The following is a 15084-nucleotide window of genomic DNA, read 5'->3' on the forward strand; positions in this document are numbered from 1 at the left end:
GGGGATCTGATTACTTTGATACTAAAGTATACTGCATTGAGACTACAGAAGGACTCACCATAAATCCATGAGAATAAGAATTTTTATCAATTTGGTAACTGGTGCTACATGAATATGCTGTAGGGTTGGCCAAAATTAAAAAAACAAACAAATGAACAAATATAAAATAAAACTGCTTACTTTTCTAGATAAGACACACAGGAATAAGAAAATGAACATCCCTTGGAAGGCATTGCTGACAGTGAAGAGGTAAGCTGTTACTACTGATGCGTGCACAACATGGAGGACCCCAAAGATCCAGGTGGTGCCAAGAAGGAATAGGAGAGCAAGGGCTCCCCTTGCACAAGACCTAGAATATAATTGAAATGTTTCAGTTAAGAACATCACATATATTCAACACACTCCTAAACTCGAATTATGTGAGAAAAGAGTTGTTGGTATAATGAAGAAATCTACAAAGACCACAAGGGATTTTGAAACTGACAAATTATTCTAGCTTCAGGAGATGGGCTTCTGGGTATGTTACTGCCCCGGGGTGGGGATGTGCATCCAAAATGAAGGCAAATTTATTAAAATATGGTACTTTTCAAGGAATTTCCTTAATCCTAAAATATTTTTATCTGTTGTACTGCAGTGTATGTGCTTTGATTTCAAATCAAATGTTGCAATAATTCCTGAAGATAAGACATATATCTGTTAGGAGGTATTTTCCCTAAGAAACCTTGGAAATTATACCACGTGGACTTGGGTCAGTATGTGTACACGACATCAAAGGAAACTTCTGCTTTCCTTTCAGGTTTAGACAAGAAAGGATAAGAGATAAAACTAGATTTTTTTTTCACTGTTGCAATACAGTTACCTCAAAATAAATTCATATCAGAATACTGTTTTCTTAAAAATTTTTAAAAAACATGTATTTTCAACTTATTGCCTATGACTTTGGTCAAGCAATATTCGGTCCTGCTCACTGAGGACACTGCTTTGAAAATGAGGCAACGAATGATTATTTTCTCATTCTTCATCTAATCATTCCATACTGCAGAAGATGTTTAAGCAGTGTACCTCAGAAAATGAGTCATTTTCAACTTTATTAAAACCATCACACTACATGAAGCTATGAATGTGAGGGATAAAAGAAAGTAATCGATCAAACATTTGCTAAATCCGAACTATAAATCTTGTGCAAGTTATTGAAACTACAGGAGTGTTTCCAAGCAACACAAACGTTAGTGGTTTCTAATGTTCCCTATAGTACACTTCAGTTTTTCCTGAACAAACCATTTTCAAGGTCTCAATAAATCAGTTTTAAAGAGAGGGTTGAAGGAAAAATCATGGCAGCATGCAAACAAGGAGTCACAAGAAAGAAACACAGTTACTAAGCTCCGAGGAATGTTTTCCAAAGAAAATCACTAAGGTCTATTTTTGCCCTAAATCACAACCATCATCTTTTCTTTCAAAGGGGATTATGTTGGAAAAGATTGCGTTACTTACCATTTAATCTGTGGTGATTATAATCTTATTAAACATATTAAATGCTATTTAACAATAAGTATTTTAGATATGGCATAAGAAAGTATAAAAATAATTTTAAAAACAGTCCTTTCAAGAATTATTTGTGCCTTAAGTTACCAAAGCTTTTAACTACTTAAGAAATAGAGTTAAAGAGACCTTTACCTTATGTTCTCATAGCAACTAACTTCTGGTTTCAACCCTGCAGTGTGACGAAAAACTTTGTATATGATAAATCCAAAAGCCAAGAGATTAACCTGAGGAAATAAATGAATTTCAAAGAAGAGATAGTTTTCATAGTCAATTAGATACATATGAAGGAAGTAAATAAATACAAAAGATTTCAAATAAGATAGAAACTAGAAAACAGTGGGATTTTTATGTATATTATTAAGTACAAACCCTCTGGTAGATTTCAGGAAGCAAATCTGTGGCTGATCTTTATGATAGCACTGAAAATTGTTAGTACAAATGGTAGTACAATTTGCCAGATATTTTAAACACCCTGTTCCAGAAACTTCTTCAGATGTACGATCACGTCTACAGATTGATGACTATCATCAGCTGCCAATTACAGATTCATAGACTTATTAAGTTAAATGTTGGTTTGAAAAACTTTGTGAACATTTGAAAAATCAAATTTTGTTCATTAAATTATATGTTGCTTCGAGGAGAAGTGTTAGTGATAATTGTGTCAACCTTTAAAAAATTAAACTGGAAAAAGAATATTCAGAGAAATTAGAAAATCCAACCAAACACCTTCAATTTCTATTCCTAGAAAGTGTTTTGAGTGTACTTTCTTTTGTATGGTTCACCTAGCTGTGTCTCCTAATATTTATGCTCAGATTTCCTTTCCCTAGATTGAACCTCAGAAACTTTCAAAATATTAATCACTGAAATAAATGTTTGTTTGACGGTATATACTTTTTATTAAACACTTATCATTCTAGTATTTATATTTCTTATTATGGGCTAAGTAAAGTACATACAATTTCCACTTTTTTTAAAGTGACTGCACTATGAAAAGTCTCCTCTTTTCCTATATTTTTGGAAAACCTAAACTCATATTTGTAGTGCCAGAAGATTAAGTCAAAAGTATATTTTAAATGTATATTTATTTAATCTGAGCATACTAATAATTAATATCAAATATTATAAAAATTTGTAGATTGATCTTTTATTGAATATTTTATTAATCCAAATAGATTTTTTCCAAAGCCATTTTGCAATAATAGCAAAGTGCAATAATTTAATTTTTACCTAATTCTTACACTAGTATTTCAAAAGCTTATAGTTAAAAAAAAATTGTTTTTTTCCTTCTGTATTTTAAGGAGTTTTATGTAGCTTCTCAAAATTTATTAATTACTGGGTGCACCTGGGTGGCTCAGTGGGTTAAAGCCTCTGCTTTCGGCTCAGGTCATGATCCCAGGGTCTTGGGATCAAGCCCCACATCGGGCTCTCTGCTCGGCGCGGAGCCTGCTTCCTCCTCTCTCTCTGCCTGTCTCTCTGCCTACTTGTGATTTCTGTCTGTCAAATAAATAAAATAAAATCCTTAAAAAAATTTTACTAATTACTATTTAAAAAGCAGTATGAAAGAACGGGTCAGGGGCGCCTGGGTGGCTCAGTGGGTTAAGCCGCTGCCTTCGGCTCAGGTCATGATCTCAGAGTCCTGGGATCGAGTCCCGCATCGGGCTCTCTGCTCAGCGGAGAGCATGCTTCCCTCTCTCTCTCTCTGCCTGCCTCTCCATCTACTTGTGATTTCTCTCTGTCAAATAAATAAATAAAATCTTTAAAAAAAAAAAAAAAAAAGAAAGAACGGGTCAGATAATTTCATGTTGTCACTTCTCCATGGAGAATTCCTTGAGAGAAAATCTTAAAGGGATAAGGGTCTATTCCCTTCTTCCTGCTTTCAAATGTCCATCACTTGAATGATATGATTAATTAATTCTAATTACAGTAATTCTTCCATACAAAGGAAAGACTTCAGCAATTGCAGAGGGGAGAGAAAGTATATTAAAAGTGATTGAATTGATAGTTTCACCTTATCTTAGGCTCAAGTAACTAACTGAAATTATAATTTAATATTTAATTTTATAAGGAGTTTTTACTTATGAAAGGAGAATACATAGTATATTCTAGGTTTTTATAGCTACAGCTTCTTTAAATAAATTTGGAAACAACAATTTTATTTAATTTTATAAATAGGTGTATATATATATTTTAAAATAATAAAAAGTATTAAAGTTGGTTACTATAAAAAATATATGTCAAATTATTGGTTTGAACATTTGCAAATAATTTTAATGAAGTATTTATATTGAATTTGTTATCTCAGCAAAGAATTATGAGATAACTGTAACAAAAAAATTGTTCTCTAGATGCATAATTTTTCCATGTGACTGACTGTAATATTAAATTTTCTTATACTCTTCAATAAAACAGGTTTGAAAAATAGTTGTTCATACTGCTGTGTCTTCTCAGAAGTCCATAAACATTTGAAATGCTGTTCCACATCATAAGCTAAAATAGCGAAGAGCAGCAATGGAACATTCCCTACGGGTGATACAGTTCTGGAAAGTACATTTTTCTGTACAATAGGGAGAAAGAATGTTTACATTCTTATAAAAACCAGGTGCTGTTGGACAAGTAGGAGACTTACTCCATAATCTCATACTTTCCACATTATAAGAGAAACAGATTAAAATACTTTTATCAAAAAGGTGTTATGGTTCTATGTAATAAAAAATCACAGATATATTGATTTTATTATCCATATTCATTGGTACTAATATAAATATATGAAGCTTCTTATATGTATTCTAAACATTTTATAAAGGGTCCAATTCTCTGGTATAGTAGTAAGGAGTGGGTATCTATTAATGAACACAAGAGGCATTATCTTTTGTTCTCATAAACTTATTAAGAAAATATATAGTAAACGTTGACATAAATACTTACAAATCTACAAACTGTGATAAATGTTATCAAGTCACAAATTTGGATTATTTGAATAGACAAAATGAGGGTGGGTTAGAAGGGTCCAGGAGGTGCTTCTCTTAGGATTTAGTATTTAAACCAAGACCCGATAAATTATAATGGATTAGCAGATCAAAGGATCCACGAGGCTTGAGAGAATTGAGGATAGTGCAGATCTTGAAGGAATTAGCAAAAGTAGCCAGGGTGGGGGCAACAAAGGGAGAGGTAGTATGAGAAGAGGTGAGTGAAATAGACAGGAATGAGAATATTACTTGGATTTTCTCTCAAATGCAAAGGATTTTAATTTATTCTTTCATTCAAGAACTTACATACTTGAGCCTTTTCCTTAAGGCACTTAAGGAAATGGGATGAAAAAATAACTATATATATATATATATATATATATATATATATATATATATGGAAGAGATGACCAGTCAATCGGCAAGTCAAACACTATTCAATAAGTGCCCAGGGATTGTTTGCAAAGAGCAAAAGAACACAGGAAATGACACCCTCACATGTGATTTCTAAGCCAGCCTCTAATGACCAGTAAAGCCAAAGGAGAGCAACCCAGAGAAAGTAAGTGATTACTCAGTATATCATCAGTCATTGGACCTATCTCTGCACAGTCACTTCTTGGGTGATCAGACCTAAAGGCTCAAAATATTACCCTTACACCCTATCTGACTGCTTCACTAAGTCTAATAGGCATCAGGAATTGAACGTGTCAAAAAATCCAAAAAATCAGCTGCTGTTCTTCCCCCTAAAGAACTTATTTTTGCTTCAATTTTTCCCACCTCAAAAAAAAAAAAAAAATAAAAGCTATCTCATCCTCCTAGCAGATCAGCCTCATTCATCAGAAACCCTTCACCTCCACCTCTAAAACATTCTCAGAAGAGGACTACCACTTACTGTCTTCACAGTGCCTATCCCGGGAGAAGCCACATTGCGCCTCACCTGAGCTATCACAAAACCGCTAATTGGTCTCTCTGCTTCCATCTTTGCCCTCCTACTATCTGTACTCGTTACAGCAGTCAGATGGATCCCTTTAAAATGTAAGTCAGACAATGTCTCTATTCAGAACCCTCCAATGGCTTCCCACAGCACTCAGAGTTAAACCTAAAGATCGCACGATGACCTCTGGGTCAGAAATGATTTGGTTCTCACTATGCTTCTTCTCTCTAGTCCTACTTCTCTCTCCTTTGGTTACGTCACTATGTTCACATTGGATTCTCTGTCCTTCCTCCAGCCCACCAGCAAGCCCTAGGGCTCTCCATATTCCCAAGGCCATTCCCTCACCACCTCTGTTTAAATGCCACCTTATCTACATACTTGCCTCCTGCTGTATGTTTATTACATACCCAAATGATAAAATCAGAGCTGAGTTCAATTCTATGGCAATAGAGAAGATGATGGTATTCTTTTTTTTTTTTTTTAAGACTTTTATTTATTTATTTGACAGACAGAGAACACAAGTAGGCAGAGAGAGAGGAGGAAGCAGGCTCCCTGCTGAGCAGAGAGCCCGATGCGGGGCTCGATCCCAGGATCCTGGGATCATGACCTGAGTCGAAGGCAGAGGCTTTAACCCACTGAGCCACCCAGGTGCCCCAGATGATGGGGCACCTGTTTTGGACAGTTACTGTTTTGGACAGTGCAAATTCTATATGCAAACATGATCTTTCCTTGCCTGAATCATTGGAACATGGAGAAAAAAAATTTTCCTTGACCAAACTATAGTCAGCCTCAACCTTGGGCTTCAGTGCCCTTCCTTGAAGAATTCAGTTTTAGCAAGCATCTTGCTAAGTCAGCTTAGAGAGAAACCTACCACTCTTGATATCCAGTCATTTTCAATATCTAATTAAGTTCCTCATCCCCCACCCTTGATATCTGATCACACTGGCCTGCCTCTCAGCAAGAGTCCTGTTAAAGTAAATTTAGCAAGAATTCTCACAACCCTTGCCATCCGCTCTTAGTAATTTTCCACTCATTCCCCTCCCCACACCACACAAACTGATCCTGGTCTGTAAATCCCCAGCTGGCTTTATTGTATTCAGAGTTGAGCTGAATCTCTCTCACCTATTGTAATAGTTTTGACACCTATCACAGTAGTCCTGAAAAAAGTCTTCCTTACCATTTTAACAAGTGTCAGAATAGTTCTTTTCTTTAATAAAACTCAGAGCCAAATGCAACATCATAATATCCAGCAAATTTAGGGTAACCGGAAACACTTGTATTTGCAGCTTTTACACTACCTGTATTCTCTCTATCTATAAATACATAAGCTACTTTAAACCCTTCTTTATATAGAGTGAAAAACCTTGAATAATCAGTATCACCCAAAGGCACATGACTTTATTTACTTAGAGGTGGGAATTAAGTTGAAACTCTGCATTTTATATGATATGGACAAGTATTTTCTGGAGGGGATATTTTATGAACTAACTACAAATAGTCTAAGATAAGATAAAAACAGAAGCTCAAAACAAGATTATACAGAATTAAAAAGTATTTCTGATAATAAATGGTTTGCAATTATTCCAGAAGTCATGACTTTGAGGCTAGAGAAATATGTGCATTTTACGTTAAATAATTGGAAAGCTACTACTAGCATTGTGTTTACTGGCAAGACTACCTTGGGGATAACTGACTTGAACACTTGAGCTTTTCTTTCAAATACAAGAAACCTCATTAATATGAACCTTAATTAAGGAAATGGTGCCTTTAAAATGATTCACACTTTTGCTTATTAATATTTAGCTATGTGTGCCGATTTTATCAGCTGTAGTTCCCTTATTATTTATCTCTAAATATTAGTGCCATGAAAGCACAGGGGCTAATTAATGACTTGCAAATGAACGAAGTCATTTGTAATCATTTTTGTATCAATTTGAAAAAAAAGAAAAGATTAAGCTTGTCGATTAGGAGTCCTTAATACTTTTCTAGGAATAAGCAAGACAAGAAGGTTAGTGGCAAACATGAGAACTCTGAAATTCACTGTTGCACTTGAGTATCCAGAGAATGAAAACAGCTGTGTAGAAAAAAAAAAATCATTCAAGTTGTGAAAACTTAACCCTTGAGAGAAACTAGTATTTTAAATTTAAAATCCTTCCCCTGGGTTCATCTTAAGGAATATTTATCTATACAGAGATCTGTTTCTTACCTTCATTGATAGATGCAGTTGCTTCAAAGTCTGGCACACATTTTCTGATGTTTGACAGAGTGCATTAAAATTTTTTAAGTGCCTTATTTTTTAAAACAAGAAATTTAAATAGATAAGCTGGAGAGAGAGCAGGAGCTAATTCTGAAAGATTTAGACCTACAGGTACATTCGACCCAAGGGCTTCAATTTCAGACTTCAAAATGAATCATCCCAATCAGTCATTTTTCTTTTCTTAGTCTTTTTCTCAATAATTGATGAAGCCATCTATATGCTGATGTCAGATCTCACCAAAAAGAATGAGAAAATTTCTCTTACAGCACTTTTAGACCCATGCTTTAATTTTTCACATATATCAAATGGAGTCTGGTTCATTTAAGAATGCGTCATGATCACAAATACTATGTCCTTTCAAATAGTTTCATTACCTTTAGATTAACTGGCCTAGTTAATCCTCTTCTGCCATGGACAAAGGGTGGATTTCTCCTAGCCTACCAAGAGGGCATTACTCCCCTGCCCCCCACCAACAGTGACCCATTCTCAATCCCTAGATCCCTGCAGAGATGGCTCAGTAGTTTTCAGCTGAAGCTTTTAAAGTGAAAAGATATCATCTCTTAATTAAAGAAAAATATCTACTACTGACATTGGAATCAAGTTGAGTTTTGTCTTCATTCTGATTTTCTTCTACTGTTCTCAATTGGAATCACATCCTTAAATGTCTTACTTACAAGCTAATCCCATAGAGTATCAGAAAAAGTGGGGTATGTGCTGAGCAAAAAAAGTCCCTCTTCCAAGAAAACAGGCACAAGTAAAACGTGGAACCTGTGAATACAGCAAAAGGAATGGTGCAGATAGAATAAGGTTATGGACTTGAAGATAAAGAAGTTATTTTGGATTATTCTGTTGGGCCCAATGTGAGATGTGAGCCCTTAGAAATGAAAGAGAACCACAGCAGTGAGGTACTAAAGAGGAAGAGGCAGAAGGGGAGGCCAGAGAGAACTGAAGACAAAGGGGGTCATCAGGTCAGGCAGGAAATACGGGAGGCCCCTACAAATTGAGACTGACCCCTGTCCAACAGCCAGCAAGGAAATAAATTGCATGGCACTAAATTTGGCCAACAACCTAAATAAGTGTGGAAACAAATTCTCCCCTGGAGACTCCAGAATGGCCTTAATTTTAGCCTACTGAGATTCGAAGCAGAAGAGACAGCTAAACCACACTGTACCCAGACTTCTGACTGCCAGAACTGTGAAATTACAGATTTGTTGTTATAAGCCACCAAATTTGTGATAATTTGTTATGATAGCAACAGAAAACTAATGCAAAGTAAAAGACATGTAAATATAAACTATAAATTGTGTATATATATATATATATATATGAAATACCCTATAATTAGTGTTTCTTATATTTTAAATAAAAACTTAAAATCTAGTTTAAAAGAAAAACTAATTTTTTAGTAACTCATATTTATTATTGACATTCTAGATATTTGGTGAGTAATTGATCATTTAAAAACTTATTTGTGGATTCTGTTTCTGTGTCTTTTAAAGAAATCACAAATTATAACTAGTATAGGACTTGCTCTTCAGTAAGTCATAAACACAGTTTGGACTTTCAAGGACCTGTCACATTTTCCTCTGTATAATGCACACCTTTACAGGCCCTTCTTGTATGGTTGCTTCATTAAGAAGTAAAAATACAGGTTGCCAGTTACATTTAAATTCAGATAGACAGTAACTAACTTTTGACTGTAAGTATCTCCCACACAATATATGGGGCAAACTTAAAAACTGATTTGCTGTTTATCTGACATTCAAATTACTTGGGCATCCTGTGTTTTGTATGGTAACCAAAACGTCATAGTTTTCAAATTATTTTCACACCTGAGCCTTTTTGTAATCTGAGGACACTGACTTCTTAGGAGAAAACCCCAAGGACATCACCCTCTCCACATATGACAGTTTGAAAAGAGATCTCAAAGGAAGAGGGGGTACATTTTCAGATGCTGCAATTGGTGTGGAACCTGGACATGTGTGTATGTGCAGAGACTGACAAAACGTCCTAATAGTGTATAGTGCATGAAAGCACATATCAAAGGTTTGAGACCAGTAACAAATACACCCAGGCTAGGCAGGACTCCTTCCCCTTAGAAACCCCTTGGTGTGCATCGTGAAGCTATGCTGGAAGGCAATGGATTAAACCAGCCTCTCTTAAAAAACAAAAACAACAAACCCCCACCCCCCAAAAAAAAAATCCAAAAAACTTTTGTTAATAAACTAATAACTAGAATTAAAATTTCCAAAGCTTAGATGTGAAATTGCATTACTATAAATTTAGTGCAAACTCTCCAAAATTATGACACCATGGTATTTGTTGACCTGTTGTCAGAATCGTGGAGTAGAGTCAGTTTGCCCCCACGTACATCTACATGACACAGCTAGGAAGCATCTTTTTCCAAACATCATGAGCCTCATCTTATTTCATTCACATTCCTGAGGCTCAGGGTCCAGCAGCCTGGGGAGTGTCTACAGACCTAAGAGCTACTCCTCAGCTCGGGTTATTCACGCTTGGCGCAGAAGAGAGGAGAGCAGAGAGAGAGAGGAGTGCCGTCTCTAATGCTAGGAGGAAGATTATTAAGAGTAATGTGAGGGAAGCCTGGGTGGCTCAGTTGGTTAAGCAGCTGCCTTCGGCTCAGGTCATGATCCCAGCATCCTGGGATCGAGTCCCACATTGGGCTCCTTGCTTGGCAGAGAGCCTGCTTCTCCCTCTGCCTCTGCCTGCCATTCTGTCTGCCTGTGCTCGCTCTCTCTCCCTCTCTCTCTCTGATAAATAAATAAAATCTTAAAAAAAAAAAAGAGTAATGTGAAACATGCTGAAACAATCTGAAAACATAATAAATATAAATAAATAACCTAAACAGTTTCTAAAAGTGATCAGACAACAGCATCCAACAGTATCCTCAGAACATCTGAAATATTAACAGTATTCTCAGTATAATACTTTCAGGTTTATACTTTAGAAGATAACAGTGCTTTTCCACCGAGCATTGACTGCTGGGGTAGAGAACTGGAAGAATGGTTGTTCTGGGATAAAATAGCATTTTGCACGTAGTTACAAACTACTGTAACATTGAGATGGGAGCCAATGACCAAAACACTTATGGAACATTTTCTTTGTGTTGGACATTGTGATAAGTGTTCTTAATTTTTAATTCATTTCATCCTCACACCAACTTTATGGGGTAATTCCTCTTCTTATCATTATCATCATCATCATTACTGATTTCACAATAATGGCAACAGAGGCATAGAGAGGTTACATAATGTGCCCAAGGTGACATGGTTAGGAAGTATCAGAGAGAAGATTCATACCTAGTAGACAGGTTCTAGAGGATATGTCCCCCTTTAAAAAAAATATATATATATATTTGTTTATTTGACAGAGAGAAAGAGTGAGAGAAAGCACAAGAAGGGCGAGTGGGAAAAGGAGAGGAAGAATCAGGCTCCCCACTGAGCAGGAAGCCCTACGTGGGCCTTGATCCCAGGACCCTGGGGTCATGACCTGAGCTAAAGGCAGAGGCTTAATTGACTGAGCCACCCAGATGCCCCAGGATACATCCTTAAGCACATTATAAAACTACCAAATGATAGATGAAGTGCCAGTAAAGAAAAGTTAATTTGACATCGAAAATTCCATGAACTTAACTGCTTAGACATTTACTATATTATCTGCTAATAGTTGCTTCACTTTAGAAATGGTTTAAAGTAGAAGATGGTTAAAAGTAGAAAAACATTATGAATGTTTTAAAAGTAGTAAAACATTAATGAATAGTAATATGGCTAGCTGTTTGGCATCAATGTGTTCCTTGAACTTAGTCAAGACCCGAGTGGCGAAGGCCTTGTAAACAGTAGCATTTGGTGTGTAATGCAAGTGATCCCCTAATGGAGACAGCTATCTTCACTGTTCTCTGTGGTCAAAGTTCTAAGAATGTGATAGTCTTCCTATGTGGGTGAACAACAGAATTGTCTTCCTTTAGAATTCAGATATGGTTGATGGGTTTGTGTTAGTGGTAAAGTAGAATGCCTTAAAATCATCTACTGGGGTACAAGGGGAACACATTAGAATTACCACTGACCTTTTTCCAAGGAAAAATAAAGGTTTACTACTTAAAATACATATGATACTGGTGTTCTCACTTTTTCAATGTCATACAAAGCCACATGTCAGGAACAAGCCATTCAGTGGGATGAGTATTTGTTCCTAAAGGTAGAGATGCTCACCCTTTTGTTATCTTATGGCTTACTGCAACATACTGTATGTGTGCCTGTTAAGTGGATTTTCAGGTCACATTATGTAGTTTTAATAAGGTAATGCTAACTAGGTAAAAAACTAAGACCCCAAATGTTTCCATGTGTTAAAATTAAACCTGATAATGGCTACATAAATGAGACAATGACAGAACTGACGTTTCCCTACCTCTAGAGTAAGTTATTTGCTAGCCACGCTGTAAGGTCATGTAAGTCGACCAAGTTAAAAAGTACATGAAGATCTAATCAGATTTGATAAAATGCTATTTAAAAATTCAAATTATTAAGAGGACTATTTGAAGTATGCATTTAGATCCACAGTTTTCAATCATATTTAAAGTCATTCATAATCAATTCAACACATCATTTCTCTAAAGTCAGTAATGCATTTTTAGCAGTTTCTTTTTAATGTTTTCCACTTAGAGTTTTAAAAAGTCATGTACATTGGAAAATAGCTTTGTTCTTCATGATGAAGTAAGTTAACCAAAATAATATTTGAAAAATAATGTGGCACAAATTTAAATGCATTCCATTTATAAATTTAAATACACATTCTTCTTACTAATATTATTGCAAAGCGCAATTAGAAAGCAATACTGAAGATCTCTAGAAGATATGAGTGTTAGAGCATTCAATGTGATCTATTACACAGTTTCACCAAAGTATGGATTTAAAGCCTCTTTGTGAGGAGGTATCAGCTCTGATAACCATCAAAACCAAGTGTTAAGATGAACTTAGGTCCAGACCTTTGGATTGCCGTAAAGCATAATCAATGTTTCATTTAAAAAACTAATAATATTTTAGTGAGAATTATTAAATTGAAGTATTGCTATTTTTAATATTTTGAACTTATATTTTCTGAATGTTTAATAAAATAATTGTATATATGTTGTATATTTCATGTAATAGTACAGCAGTGTCTATAATTTTTCAAGATGTAAACATTTATTAAGTTACATATTTTTTACTGATGGGCTCTTTAGTCAAAAAATTCAGAGATCATTGCCTTATATAATTTGGCAGTTTCGAAAAACAATAGATGCTTCTTTAAAATAAATAGAGTGAATGGACTCAGAGCCACACTTCATGGATTCAAATTTTAGCTCTGATAATTAATGACTGGTCAATTTATTTAACTCTTAGTGTTTTGCTTTCCTTCTATGTAAAATACGGATAAAATATTAATGTTTATCATCTAGGATTGTATGTATTAAATAATTAATATAAAGTATTTAGACTAGTGTTCAATATAAGTTCTCAAGAAACATCAGTTATTATCAATAATGGCTATTATGTTTATATGGAAATATGTTCTTCTAAATTGTCTAAATATTTGACATGCCCAATAGTAAACATAATATATTTACTTCACAGTTGAATAGGAATGATTTTGTGATATAATCTCATTGGACCTATAAATAGCACCTTATATCAGAACTTAGATCTTTCAGTCCTTATTTTGGGCAATAAGATCTCAATAGAAAACAGATGATCTCTTTCTTCTTTCAGGACTTTCCTTTAAGATAACGTCAGCAAAATAAATACTTCAACAATAAATTAATAATGTAATATCATTCAACAATAACTCAAACATTTCTTGTTCATATAAACAATTTCTCATTTTTTGTTGAAAAGCCTCCAGGGTAGAATAGGAATTTCCAGGTGAAAAATCTGGATATCTTCAAGAAGTTTATAGAGAAAGTAGGAGTATTTCAAAGGGCAATCCATAGATAAAGTTACCAGATATCTTAAATATAAGAAATACAAATCTTCATGAATCCAATATGATATTCTAGGATATTTTATGGAAGAGGATAGTTATCTTTTCTTAAATCACTCTAGTGTAGAACAGAGGTCAGGACATTTTTCTGTAAAGAGACAGATTGTAAATAGCTTAGGTTTTGAGGGCCATATGGTCTCTATTACAACCACTGAACCTTGCCATACCATTAAATAAACCTTAGACAATACACAAACAAGTGAATGTGACTGTTTCTTAGTAAAAAATTATTTATAAAAATAGACTGTGGCAATTGCTGACTCTTGTTCAAGAATTCAAGATCCATAAGGGTAAGGGCTTTTTTCTATTTTATTCAACGACATATCCCCAAGGTCTAGAACAATGTCTGATACATAGAAAATGCCCAATAAACATTTGTTGAATGAATAAAAGGATGAAGGATGTTATACCTAATGGCCTATGTAGAAGAGCATTTAGTCATTAATTTGATTAGACATTTAAAAATTGTATTTTGGGGGGTGCCTGGTTGGCTCAGTGGGTTAAAGCCTCTGCCTTTGGCTCAGGTCATGATTCCAGGGTCCTGGGATTATGCCCTGCATGGAGCTCTCTGCTCAGCAGGGAGCCTGCTTCATCCTCTCTCTCTGCCTGCCTCTCTGCCACCTTGTGAATTCTGTCTGTCAAATAAATAAATAAATCTTTAGAAAAAATTGTATTTTTTGTTTTGTCTCACATCTTGCAGATTTTGACAGAACAATATCTTATTAGAAATATATTATCCATAGATATAGCAATTGTAACTGAGGGATGTATTATACATTATCAAATTGTAATGATCCTCTAGGAATAATTTTGCATAAAGGGAAAATTGCATTTTATTGGTGGGTACCTTGGGTATATGCAGTATTTTTGCATCTAACAGAATCTACAGATCTGTGGATTTTTTTAATGTATATTTGTTGAACATAGTCTTGAACACACAGGTAGGTCACAACAAATGTCTTAATCACAAGTAGGCAGAATACTGCCTCATTAGGAAAATATCTTCCCACATCCCTTCAAGTTATAGCTAAATAATTGCTCTGTTTTATTATGGCTAAAAATCCCATCCCAATATATAATCACCTTAGGCATTAAGGTGATTCACACTTCATATTTTTAACATGTTTCCATTAGGAATATTTCAATAGCTGAATTTTTTTCAGTGTTTGAAAGAGTAATTTACTGTCTCTAAAATAGAACTAAAAGGGGAAGAGAACTAGAAATGTATAAACATGAAGGATAAAGTGATTCCATGGGTGTAAGGGAATTCCACGAGCTTAGTTTTTAGCTGGTTTTAACTATAGATGGTCATAAGCCATAGCGAGATATTCTGAAAAGGAACAAAGGTG

General features: G+C 34.9%; 2 protein-coding genes across 3 annotated transcripts in view; one reads left to right on the top strand and one right to left on the bottom strand.

Annotated features, from left to right (window-relative positions):
* LOC309842461 (uncharacterized protein) overlaps window positions 1–15084 on the top strand; it is a 98652-nt gene that overhangs the window by 59343 nt on the left and 24225 nt on the right. The window lies entirely within an intron of this gene.
* ADGRL4 (adhesion G protein-coupled receptor L4) overlaps window positions 1–15084 on the bottom strand; it is a 108002-nt gene that overhangs the window by 1972 nt on the left and 90946 nt on the right. Inside the window, exons 14-15 of one of the 2 annotated variants that reach the window (XM_082686668.1) lie at window positions 1675–1766; window positions 181–349 (exon numbers count right to left, since the gene is read on the bottom strand). In XM_082686668.1, coding sequence (XP_082542794.1) covers window positions 181–349; window positions 1675–1766 — 261 coding nt within the window. The remainder of the gene's footprint in view (window positions 1–180; window positions 350–1674; window positions 1767–15084) is intronic. The other variant, XM_082686667.1, reaches the window with a different exon arrangement.

This window comes from Mustela nivalis (genome assembly GCF_964662115.1).
Source record: "Mustela nivalis genome assembly, chromosome: 10".
Lineage (NCBI taxonomy): Eukaryota > Metazoa > Chordata > Mammalia > Carnivora > Mustelidae > Mustela > Mustela nivalis.